At 39.7% G+C, this 13,691-nt stretch overlaps 1 protein-coding gene across 1 annotated transcript in view; it reads left to right on the plus strand.

The window, feature by feature from the left end:
* The first annotated feature begins 726 nt into the window (after positions 1-726).
* Positions 727-13,691, plus strand: part of LOC132773477 (cytidine monophosphate-N-acetylneuraminic acid hydroxylase-like) — a 45,011-nt gene continuing 32,046 nt past the window's right edge. Inside the window, exons 1-3 of the mRNA XM_067467079.1 lie at positions 727-809; positions 11,186-11,470; positions 13,404-13,495. Of these exons, the coding sequence (XP_067323180.1) occupies positions 727-809; positions 11,186-11,470; positions 13,404-13,495 (460 nt within the window). The remainder of the gene's footprint in view (positions 810-11,185; positions 11,471-13,403; positions 13,496-13,691) is intronic.

The following is a 13,691-nucleotide window of genomic DNA, read 5'->3' on the forward strand; positions in this document are numbered from 1 at the left end:
TTTTAAAATACCAGATGATGTATGGCTAGTTGATCTGGACACCAATAAGGTTATTGTTCCTACAAATGCTGAATTACTGCCTGAAACTCCTGAAAGCCTCCAAAGAAGGAGATTCCACATTATGATTTCTTTGTGTACTGTATGTTGGCATTGAATTTTTGCCATTAGTATGTTGTAAACTGCCTTGAGTCTCCCCAGAGATGAGAGAGGTGGTTTATAAAAACAGTAAATAAATAAATAAATAAATAAATAAATAAATTGTGCAACTAGTCTTAACTCACATGAGAAAACCGTAGGGACATTACTATGACTTTGGACCTTCCCAATCTGGAGTGGAAAACTTTCCTCCCAAATGTTCCCAATTTTATTATATGACTATTTCTCTTGGCAGGAAGCCATGCCTTCCAATATATACAATGATATATTATAAATGTATATGTGTAATAGAATTTATATATTAAATATGTACACATTTATTAAATAGATATTTTATAGAGCTAATCTACAACTATTTATAAACTACCCATTTCCCAAGATTTCAAAGCTGCATGAAATTGAACTAAATTGTAATTATGTGGAAAAATAGTGCAATTCCTATGCTACAATTCATGTACGTTTTATTAAAATATATTCATTCTTTGTATTTTAAAAAGGTCTTATAACCTTACTTTCTGGTTAACCCTCATACATGAAATTAATAAAGCAATTTCATATGCTTTGGAGACAATGAAGATGTGGAGGCCCCAAAACTATGGATATTTAGAACTATATTCTGACATTGTTAAACCAAATGATAAGGCAAAATACAGGTATGTTAAGCAAAATATATGTGTATTGGGTTTGGTTTGGTTTTGTGGAAACATCAATGTGATTTCAGGACATCACTTTCTGTGGGGTATTTATTGGGGCAGAGCTCTGAAAAGTTCCTTTTTAGACGACAATTTCCAGATTTCTCGATTCAGCATGGCCTCTGGTCCAAAAAATAACATTCCCTTAATCTTTTTCTTCCTCTATATTTGAACATGTATATGTTTATACCCCACTTTGAGTCCCAACCATGGGAAAAAGGTAGGGCATAAATAAAGGGATCGACTGATTGATTGATAGATATTTTAAGTGTGTGTATGTGTTTGTGTGTGTGTAAAACAGAGAGAGATTGAGATGGAATTATCTTTCTTTCATTTTACAACAGAACAGCCTTCTATTATTAGATTCTTATTGAAAACAAGTGCTGCTAGTATTTCTGCCGCTGTCAGTATTAATATTCCTGAGACACTTTCTCAAAGGCTGCAAAATGCTCCTGTATCCATGTTGTCTATAAATGGATGAGAGCATTTTCATCAGCTACCCTTTGCAATACTGTATAGGTTGAACCTCATTTGCGTGGATATAGTTTAGTTATTTTAATAGATCTGCCAGTTGCTGTTAGGCTGGAAGAGATGGAGAATCAAGGGTGGTAGTTTCTGCTTCCCCTTCTCCTTCCCCACTTTCTTTTGTAATCATAGCCAGGAAATTTGTGAGAAGAACCGTCCCTCATTGAATAATCCCATCAGCGCAGTGGATAAAATACTAATAAGCTTTGTCAAGTGCTTAATGGTATTCATGATCATCCTGAGCTGCTGACAGCCTATATTTTCCTGTTGGCAGGGGGATTTTTTCCTCAATGCAGAATTAATTATAGTGAACACATGCACAATATTAGTAAAGCAATATATGGCAAGTTCTTCTTAAGACTCTTGGGAGTGAACCCACCATGTCATTATCTGAAGGATACTTCAGTGTGTTTTGCTTTCTCATTAGGTTGTAGTCTCTACATCCCATAAGAAGCACAGGCTAGATCCCTGTCATGTAATATTTTCTGCAGTTGATGGTGGTTGGTGATGGAAGGGTTAATGTAAGTATTAGTTCTAATGGGTAGAGTAATCTTTAAGTAAGAGTTCATGGGTGAAAGCAATTAAGGTTGGAAGTATGCAAGAGATAGGTTGCAGCTGGGTGTTTATGGATATAAGGAGCAAGCCTTGGAAATGATCTTTCGGAGAAAAGTATTTGTCATATTCTGGTGGTGGATGCTGCTGGTTTTCCCCCAGGTTTCTGGATTCTCAGTATCCTCACCTGTCTCCTGAACTCTTAGAATCCTGGAACCTTGAATCTTTGGACTGGCTGTTGACTATGGTAGACTCTTGATCCCTGGACTTTGTTTATTGAATTCTCGGCATTTGACCACTGGACTAGACCTTTGACTACGGAGTTATCTTAAACCTGCAACAGTGTTTGCTGTTTTTGTTTATTCTGTGGCTGAGTGCTATCTTTATGTTTTATATTTTGGACTATTAAAACAGCCAGAAAGTAAGTACTGTTTTAATTAAATTGTTTTATACAAACTGGGTTTTTGTTTGGTTTATCTCTGCCTCTGAATAAGGCAGAGACAATCCCAATACTGAATCATATCCGACTTCTAAGATCTGCTATAGACTATACTATATATGTAACTCTCAGCCAATGATGGCAACCTCCTTATTATGGTCAAAGGAATCACTGGGTACAGCATTAGTTCAGTGCTCTCTTGCACCAGGTCTTCCATTCACCTGCACAGTTAACCCATTCTAGAAAAATATGTGTGCTACCTCTAGGGGACTGCTCCGATATGGCTGCTGGTTTGATGGCCACATGGATGTTTAGTTGTGCAGACTCAAAAGCAACACTATGAAATGTTTAGGAAACAAGACAGTAACTTTAAACATATGCTGGAAATGGAAAAGAATTGGAGAGTGCAACCCCATTTGATTTTTTAAAGCAAGTACATTAATATTTTTGAGCAGCATAGAATCCATGAAAAATAATGAAACGAGTGCTGATTTTCTACCGGAAAAAAAGTTTCCCAGTTGCTCACTTCAAATATGTTTTCATCATGTCCTCTTTTATATCTTGCGTATTGTGTGGTTATAATCAACTTCTCATGAGTTCAGAAGACTTAGAACTTTTATCACATGAGTTAATCCTACTATTGGGAGCCATAGTGATGCAATGAGTGAAACCCTTGTGCTGCTGAACTGCTGAACTGAAGGTTGACTGATCTAAAGGTTGGCAATTTGAATCCACGAGACAGGGTGAGCTACCGTATGTCAGCTCCAGCTCTTCCCCACCTAGTAATTCAAAAACATGCAAATGTGAGTAGATAATTAGTGGGAAAAGCAAAGAGACACTCCAAGCAATCTTGTTGGCCACACTACCAGGAAGTTACAATGCAGGCTCCTTGACTTGAAAACAAAGGAAAGCACCTCCACCAGAAGCCGGAAATGAAAGGAGAGGCCTCTGCCTGTGTTTGTGTGTCTCATTGTATGCTTTAATCCACTCTGAGTCCCCTAGGGGAGAAGGGCAAAGTATAAATAAAGATTATTATTATTGTTGTTGTTGTTGTTGTTGATTTGTTTATCCACTGTGAGTCTTCCTCTCCTAGCTATTGACAGATAAATCCAATAAATAGCTCCTCATTCTGATTTGTTCCCATCACCTACTCTAATATGATAGTGTATGCTGGCAGTATCACAACATCAGTGAATGGGATTCTCTCGCTCCCTCCCTTCATCCTTGCTATTCACAAGCTCTATTTCTCTTATATTTGATATATATCTTGTCCATTTTTAATTTTTATTGCTGACATTGTACAACAATGGTGATGATGGAATATCGGTAATAATAATACCACAGAGCATGCAGAAGTAGGATTGCGGGACCACATATTGGTAGAGTGATGAAATTACACTGCTGAAGAGAGGTGCAACATCAAAGGAGCTGAACATATTAAATATCCATTATCTACAATATGAAACTATAGAAGGTTGGTGTGATAAAATCTTTAAACTGATTCCGGACACTAAACAGAAGATCTACACTGAGTTAATATGCATTGAATTACTTTTCTTGAATTCTGCCATGCATTAATAACCTTTGTACATGACAGAAAAAGCAGGACAAGGGCATGAATATTTTTATACTTTTTCTTGTACATGTATTATATATTCAGTACAATTGTGTGCATACCTGTTGAAGAGTTAATCCATTTTCTCACAAAGTGATTAATTTCAGTAAGCAGGCATGTGTGGAGCTTGTTATGTCAGTTATGAGAACAACTTGGCATGAACACTTTTGTCTTCTTTTTCTTGTACATTATATACTACCTTGGTTACCTGGCAACATCCGAGTTATTCATTTACTTAGTATATTTGTATACCGCCCTTTTCTTTTTGTGAATGATCCCATTATAAAATACATCAAGATGTGTGTGAAATGTAATTCCCATCATCGTCTGTCAAGGCTACTTGACAAACCACTTCCTTGTACAAACCACCTTGCGCACTGCAGTCAGCAGAAGAGGCCCTGCTTCTTTGTCTCAAGTGTGGCTGGTGGGAATGAGAGAAGGGGCCTTTTCAGTGATCACCCCCGCCTCTCGCACTCCCTTCCCAAAGAAATAAAAATTGCCTCCACCCTCTTCTCCTTTAAAAAACTGCTGAAAACACACCTATGCACTTTAGCCTATGGGGAGGAAGAGGATTAGGAAATGGTAAGGACAACCTGCTGGTGTGTTGGCAATTTTACCTTGACCCTGCAAGCTGCTATACATCATTGTAAATAATTTTACTTATATTATGTATTTTGGTAATGTAGTTTTTATGGAGCATATGCATTTGTCTAGATAATTATATTTATTTAATTATTAATTTTATTTTATTGCTTAGAGTTTATAATGATGTTACCTTGCAATGTTTTTGATGTAATGGTTTATAACCAAGGCATTAAATGTTTGCCTCTTTGCTTGGAAACTGCCCCAAGTCTCCCTGTGGAGATAGGGCAGCCTATAAATAAATTATTATTATGTTATTATTATTACTTTTACTGACACAAAAACACAGTATGTCACAGCAAACAAGATATATATGCTGGATTTCGTATCACAAAATCACATGTTGAACACTTCCCAAACATCTAGGACTGTGTGATGTATTTTCAAATGATGTGCGCAGATCCAAATAAGGTGGCTTTTTGCAGTTGACAGATCGTGATTTTGTCAATATTTATTGTTTCCAAATGCCAGCTGAGATCTTTTGGCATGGCACCCAGTGTGCTGATTACCACTGGGACCACCTATACTGGTTTATGCCAGAGCCTTTGAGGTCCTGATAACAGCTGAGTTTTCCCTGTTGTTTTTTCTCAATGCAACTGTCACCTAGTAGGGTAACATCAATAATCCAAACTTATTTACTTATTTATTTATTTCGGACATTTGAATCCCGTTCTATCTTGACCTCCGCAAAGGGACTCAGGGCGGCTAACAAAACGGCACCCCATGGTGCCCACAACCAAAAACATAAATATGCAATTTAAATAAAAATAAATATGCAATTTAAATTTCCACAGTTGTGATGTCTGATGTATTGTTTATTATTATTATTATTATTATTATTATTATTATTATTATCTGCCATTGCCCAAAACTGCACCAGTGGTTAAAATTGATCATGAATGGCTCAGATCCATCATCGATTGGGTTCACAGTGCTCTTTGATCATGGGAGAACTATAGCTCCCACAATCTCAGATTAATTCTCCCAAGTCAGATTTAGTAAACAACCAGCGCTGATTGGGTTTACAGTGCTTTCTGGATATAACTCTCTAAGGTCGATTACAGCATTGTTAAGTTTGTTCAAGTTATGCTGTTGGTGCATGTCACCAGGCTCTCTGGATGTGGGGTAAACTATAACTTCCAAAATCAAGGATCAGTCCCCCCAAAGCCCTCAAGTGTTCAAAGTTTGCCATGCTGGGTATAGTTTGCCAAGTTGGTCCAGATCCATCATCACTTGGGTTGACAGTGCTTTCTGGATGTAAGTTGAATTATAATTCCCAAAATTCAAGATCAGTGCCCCTCAAAACCCAGCAGTATTTTCTGTTGGTCATGAAAGGTTCATCATCACTGGGGTTCACAGGACTTTCTGGATGCATAGTGAACTACAACTCCTACCATGCTATGTCAGTCTCTCAAACCCAGTATTTTCTGTTGGTCATGGGGGTTCTGTGTGTCAAATGTAGTCCAGGTCCATTGTCAGTTGGGGTCTCAGTTTCTTTGGATGTAAGTGAACTACAACTGCCTGAAATAAAGGTGAGTTCCGCTCAAACCCAGTATGTTCAGTTGGTCATGATAGTTCTGTGTGCAAGTTTGATCCAGGGCCATTGGCAATGGGATCACAGTTTCTCTGGGTGTAGGTGAACTACAACTTCTGAAAATTAAGGTCAATCCCTCCCAAAATCTCCTATTATTCAAATTTGGGCATATCAGGTCTGTGTGCCAAGTTTGGTCCAGATCCATTGTCCATTTGGGCTCTCAGTGCTCTCTGGATAAAAGTGAACTACAACTCCCAACCTCTAAGGTCAAACCCCTCCAAACCCATCAGTGTTCAAAGTTGGAAATGTCAGGTATGTGCACCAAGTATTAGGGGGTTTTTTGGTCCCTTCCTGCTCTAACAAGAGACTTTTCTGAGGACCCATTAAGGAAACAGATACAGTTTATCTTTTTTCAAACAGAATTGATTCAATTTGATACTACTTTAACAGCCATCACTCAAAACTATGAATTTATGGGATTTTTTAAAAGGGGCTTTAGCATTCTCCAAAGAGTGCTGGTTCCTCAGCAGGTTACAAATACCACGATTGCATGGCATCTAGCCATGGCAGTTAAAGTGGTTTCCAAGCGCATTAATTCTACAGCTCACATACACCGATGGAGAAAAGATTGCTCTTTGTCACAGTGTTGTTTCTTTTCTTTTTTACTTTGAAGGCAGTGAGAGTGAGGAAGGTGGGGGAAAACTGAGAAGCACGCACTCACTCGTTCTGCCTCTCCGGAGACAGAGAAAGTGGTAAAGAATCGTTATCACAAAAGAATGGAGGAGGAAACAGTCCAGAGGAGAAAAGCAGGGGGGTTAAGAAAAAGGAAACTATTGAGAAAATGTTTCGATTTTGCTTTTAAAAATAAATATGAGACTAAGGCAACAGGTAGGTGCAGTTGCCCAAGGTAGCAGGGGGTGCTAATACGATGAAGACATGCTGGAAGAAGCGAAGACAACTAGCATTGAAGCAATGCTCCTACACCATCAACTCCGCTGGACTGGCCACATTGTCTAAATGCCTGATCACCATCTCCCAAAGCAGTTACTATACATGAAATGTAATGTTGGTGGACAGGAAAAAAATAAAGATGGACTTAAAGCCACCCTTAAAAACTGTGGTCTAGACACTGAGAACTGGGAAGCCCTGACCTTTGACCACTTCAACTGGAGGTCAGCTGTGACCAGCAGTGCTGCAGAATTTGAAGAGGCATGAATGGAGGGTGAAAGAGAGAAATATGCTAATAGGAAAGTGCATCAAGCCAACCCTGACCCAGACCACTTTCCACCTAGAAACCAATGTCCTCACTGCGGGAGAACATGTAGATCAAGAAGAGGGCTCCACAGCCACATATGGACCAACTGCCAAGACACTACACTTGGAGGACCATCATCCTTGAGCTATGAGGGATCGCCTAAGTAATACAACCCCATTTGTGCCCAAGGTGATGATGGTGGGTGTGATAGATTCCTCATGTAAAGCATGCTTGCATAATCTTAAAAAGATAGGTAAAGGTTTCCCCTGACATTAAGTCCAGTTTTGTCTGACTCTGGGGTTTGGTGTTCATCTCCATTTCTAAACTGAAGAGCCAGCATTGCCCATAGACACCTCCAAGGTCATGTGGCCGGCATAACTGCATGGAGTGCCTAAAAAGATAGGAAATAATAATATTGCTGCCAGGAAGGTTTTATTTTATGTGCAAAATTATACAGATCTGGATGAAGTTCTGTGTTCCTTGATAAAGTTATCCCAAAGGCACAAAGTCTTTTAGATCTCTGCCTCTGAAGGTTAGGGATTAGGATTGAGGTGCATCTTTGAAGCCTGAGGTCCAACCTCAGAACCTATATCAGAAATATTTGCAGGCAATTTGTCTCAGAAATTGGACATGTGATAACTTTGCCTAACCTTGATTTTGTTTGTTTCGAAAACCTGCGCTGTATTTTTAAAACTTTAATTCTGCAATGCTAACATTTAGGGAACTGAAAGGAAGTTTAATGGGAGGCGGGTAGAGATTTATTATTTCTACTCAGTTCCTCCTTCCAGTACCTACATCTGTCCAGAATTTAGAAATACGAAAGGATAAAAAGAATGAAGGAAAGAAAGAGGGAAGAAAGAGAAATGGAGAGGAAGGATGAAACAGAGAAAAGAAAGTGCAAAAGCCAGAAAGCAAGCCAAAGTGTACAAGTCAAATTAGATAGTTCACAGAAACACCAAATCCTCAGGGGAACAAGCAGGAGGGAAAGCCAAATGTCAAGTCCAAGGCCAATTACCAGTAATCCAAGCAACAAGGTTAAATCCACAAATCCAGATAAGCTGTCCGAGAGCAGTCCAATAATTCCAAGAGTGCACGATTGTTCAAGGGTCCAAGGTCTTGGTATGCATACTAAAGTTGCAGCCAGCAAGCAGGTAACACACTCCAGTCCCTTAAATTTAGTAACATTTATGGGACTGCAATGTGTTACCTGCTTGCTGGCAGGTAATACCTGTTGCTGGCCCACTTCTCAGCAAATTTTGCTGATCTTTCTCTCCTAACTTCCACAAAGGCAGGAACAGTTAACTCTTCCTCAGCTTGCTCAATCTAAGCCTCTTGTGTTTGGCTAGCAGGCTGAATAGTCATACCTTCTGACTGTGGTTGAGGGAGTTGCCACAATCGGGTGGTAATAAGCTCTAAGCTCTATGTAATTCTATAGCAGAGCCACCAGTAAGCAAATCCTCATCCATGCTATCCATGACAGAAAGCAGGAAGGAAGGAAGAATAGAAAACTAGCAGAGGGAGGGAGGGAGGGAGGGAGGGGGGAAGAAAGAAAGAGTAGAAAATGAATGGAGAGGGAGGGAAGTGAAGAAAGAAGGAAGAGTTGTAACTAGGCATTGGTAACATATTCCTTGTGGCAACCTGCAAAGGTGAGCCCAAAAAAGACAGATCCTTATCCTCCTCTTTCCTTTCTTTTTCCTCTCCCTCTCTCTTTTCTCTCCCCCACACCCAGACCTTTTCCACACTTTGAAGTCTCTCCTTGGATGCTAGTGCTGTTTGTTTAGAACAAGGATACTCAAACTAAAGTCCATGGGCCAGATGCGGGTCTCCAAAGCTTCAAACTACAGGAAAGGAGATTCCACTTGAACATTAGGAAGAACTTCCTGACTGTGAGAGCAGTTCAGCAGTGGAACTCTCTTCCCTGGAGTGTGGTGGAGGCTCCTTCCTTGGAGGCTTTTAAACAGAGGCTGGATGGCCATCTGTGGGGGATGCTTTGAATGCGATTTTCCTGCTTCTTGACAGGGGGTTGGACTGGATGGCCCACGAGGTCTCTTCCAACTCTATGATTCTATGATTTATCACACACACACCCTCGCCTAAACTGTAGGCTTAGATTCACCCTAAGTCTTAAATGACTTGAAGGCACACAACAAAGACAATTCTAATTAATTGTTGAAGGGTTTTATGGCCAGAGTCACTAGATTGCTATAGGTTACTTCTAGAACATGGCCACACAGGCCGAAAAACCTACAACAACCCAGTTCTAATTAACATGATTACCTCATTAGCTAAAAGCAGGCCCATGCTTCCCATTGAAATACTCATAGGTTTATGTTGGTTAAAATGGTTCTTCATGTTAAATATTGTATTGTTCTTTCAGTTCTTTTTCACTACAAAGAAGGTATGTATAGTGGTTTTAGATTCTAAATCCAAAACCAAAAGCTGGGTGAATGAGGGCAGGAGTCAGGTAAATGACCTCGGAGCAGGCATGTAGCCGGGGGGGGGGGGGGGGGCTTGAGGGGCTTCAGCCCCCCCCCCCCAAATTCTCATGGTGGTTTGCAAAAAGGTCTTACTGATATGTTTATCCATATCATGATCTGATCACCATACTCAATATATCCTATATTCATGGGGGTATTGGGGTAACGATACAAAAGGTTTGCTAGGGTAGACCCTATTTCACTCAGACTCAGCCCCCCCCCCCGAAACAAACTCAGCCCCCCCCCCCGAATCGAAATCCTGGCTACGGGCCTGCCTCGGAGGGCCATATCTGGTCCATGAGCTATAGTTTCAGGATCCCTGGTCTAACCTTTCGACTTTAACTCAACCTTTGTATGTTCTCTTTTGTGGATTATAGCTTCTGTAGGCCTTCCCACAGTGGGTGGTTTCCAGGAAATACTATGTAAATCATATCTGATTTCGAGACCTGTGCTTTTTCTTATGATTGTAGTAATGTTCTCTATACTCAAACATTTCCTAATTTGGTAAAACGTCTACACTGTAAGCATTGTAAATTATCAGCTGGAAATTTTCTAGTTGTAGTTTAAAAATTCATGTTAGAACTCCATTTAATACTATTATTTGCCTGAAAGAGTTGAAGTTATTGACTTTTCGTTGCTGAGAATTCAACCTCATTTTTTTCCTCTACTTCCTGATCCATCATGGAAAAAAGGTAAGATTAAAATGTTATTATTTTTCAATATATATTTATTAATGCTCATGAGGGAAGAGGAAATTATGTTGTGTGCTTGTTTTCATGACTAGAGGATATGGAGCTGGGAATATATATTTTTTTTAAACTTGATTTCCACAGAAATTTCCTAAGCCATCATAGTTTCAAACCAATTTTGACGATATACTGGAAATAAAGCCAAAAGTGGTGGTGAGACAGAAGAATAAAAGAGACAGAGGAAAGTTGAGAAATTCAAATATCAACATTGTTAGGGGCTCACATTGCCAAAGTATTTATGAGAAGGCAGTAATGTTTATTATGCCCTTTATGCCCATTTTACACAGGAATGAAGGTGGTGTCGATTTTTACATGAAATGGGATGTTCAGATAAGAATATTATCATACTGTCTTCACCAACCTCACTGTATGGCACCCCGTCACTTACAGCATTTTTCCCAGCCTGGCTGAAAATCAGTAGGTTCAGTAGAAAATGAGCTAAGGAGCAATAGAAGGAGGCAAGGGAAGATACCAGAGAGTCCAGGACACTATCTGAGTGCACAGCTGCGTGAATGAAGCAGAAGCAACTTGGCAAAAGTAATTCTGAAGCTGTTTTCTAGCACAAAAGAACCACTTCTCTCCATCGAGGTGCCTATTGCTGTTACTTCTTCTTGCTTTGATTTCAAACAGTGAAGGTCAGACGAGCAAAATAGTCCTGTCCCTTACTCCATCAGAGAGAGCTGCTCTCAAGGAAGGAATAAACTTCTTAAGGAACAAAGCAGATGGAAAGAGTTTCATCTTATACAAGGACGGAGACACTGTACGAGCATGCAAGAACACATGCAAACACCAGGGAGGGGTGTTTATTGCAGATATTGAAGATCTAACAGGAAAGTATGTCTCTCCTTCAACTTTCCCCCCCCATTTTTCCATTTGAAATAGTTGCACTCAATAAAAGAAAAAGCATGGAAGTAAGTAAGAAGGTAGTCAGAGAAATATTGAGTGGGGTTTAAGCTTGTTGGTTATATCTGAGTTTTGCTGTGGTTATTGATTTCAAAATGTCCCAGTTTCTCTCTCTTCTTCTCTCAATTTTCCCTACCCCAGCTTACTTCCTTTCATGCAAAGAGTTCAAAGAGTAACAGTAGCTTGAATTCAGTTACTTCATTAGCAGAAAGGGGCATCTGTAGACTCAGGTAAAAGGAAACTGCTGCAACTTCTCCTGTCTTGCCACCTTGCTTTACCACCTTGACCATATGCCAGTGTTGCTTGGCTACATTTGTACCATCTTTATCTGTGAAATGTTGGAGGGTATGATCTCCACATACAGTGTTCCCACACTGCTTTGTGGTTCGATTCATATGGACTCACTATTTCGCAGGTTTTCAAAAAAAAAATTTTAAATACAAGTAGCGAGGGAACACTGTATATCCATTATCAAAGTGTGTTGTTTCTCCAGCATAGATGCTGCCACAGGCTTGAGTTGCAGAGTTACTCACACACAGGCATGTGTGTGGTGGGCAAAGAGCCCGGAGAGGGCTGCCAAGGCAGCTTCTGCCAGGGTTTCTTTCTCGGATGCCAGTGGGGAAGCAGGCAGGGAGAGAGAAAGGTGGCTCTAGCAAGTGGAAAGGGAGAGGGAGAGAGGAAGGGAGAGGGAAAGAGGAGAGAAAGAGAGAAAAAGAGGAGGGGGAGAGAGGAGTGGGCAGAGCTATACTGTACATATACAGTATAGCGCCCCTACATCACGGTCTTTCACTTATCGTGGGTGGTCCTGGAACGTAACCCCCGTGATAAGTGAGGGAACACTGTAAGGTTGCTATCTATGGACTTATTCACAGATGGTTCCAAGGTAGAGAAGTACTACATATATCAGGGGTCCCCAAACTAAGGTCTGGGGGCGGAAACGGCCCTCCAAGGTCATTTACCTGACCCTCGCTCAGGGTCAACCTAAGTCTGAAATGACTTGAAAATACACAACAAGAATCCTATCTCATCAGCCAAAAGCAGGCTCACACTTACCATTTAAATATTAATAAGTCTACGTTTGTTAAAATTGTACTTCATTTTAATTATTGGATTGTTTTAAAGTGTTTTTTGCACTACAAATAATATATGTGCAGTGTGCATAGGAATTCATTCATATTTATTTTCAAATTATAATCCAGCCCTCCAACAGTTTGAGGGACTGTGACCTGGCCCTCTGTTTAAAAAGTTTGAGGGCCACTGACATATATGGTATAGAGATACAAATTTATTTCTGCAATTTTTCTTCCTCCTTGCCCCCTCTCCTTGCCTTCTTTCTTCTTTTTACACCACTCTCTTAGATTGCTTGTAATCTATATACATACATAACAGATATACTAGTATACTTTATGTATAAAATTATGCTTAGAGTAATATTTTCAGTGTCTGCAAAATGCTGCTCGTTTTACTGGAGGAAAGAAAGAAAGAAAGAAATCCAAAGGTCCCTGAAATTCCTGGGGGTTTGCCACAATTAAGATTTTAGGAAAGTCCACAACTGGTTAAGCTGGAAAAGGCAGGAGCCTAATGTTTCTTTCTCATTTGCACATTGCTGCATCAATAAATTTCTGAATTTCCAACTCTGTTTCCTGGGCATACTGCTTTACTACATGCCTCATGCTCTGAGCTTCCTTTCTACCCCCTGGGCAGTCTAACCCTCTTTCTCAAAACTGTGGTAAACTTTGCATGGCTTTCTCAAGTTGATGTGCTATCTTTGTAATACGTACTAAATACCAATGATATTTTACCCTAACAATTCATATTCAAGACTTAGTTTGGCTCTAATTGTTTGCATTCTCTTTTAACCCAGATGTGTACGTTGTACTAAACATAACTGGCGGCTGGATATGAGCACAATGAAATATGTTAACCCTCCAGATAGCTTCAGTCAAGATGAATTAGGTAAAATAATATCTATTACAGATTTTGAAAGGATATTAATTGACAAAAGTGCATATCTTATTAGGTTATTGCGCTTATATCATGAAACATGGGAGTCTTCCACAAAAGGATTTAACTATAAGGTCAGCCTTAGAATTGACCTTATAGTTAAAAGCTGTGGAATGCAGGAGAGCAATCTGCATGTGTTTTATTTGCA

The sequence above is a fragment of the Anolis sagrei genome, chromosome 4 (genome assembly GCF_037176765.1).
Source record: "Anolis sagrei isolate rAnoSag1 chromosome 4, rAnoSag1.mat, whole genome shotgun sequence".
Taxonomy (NCBI): domain Eukaryota; kingdom Metazoa; phylum Chordata; class Lepidosauria; order Squamata; family Dactyloidae; genus Anolis; species Anolis sagrei.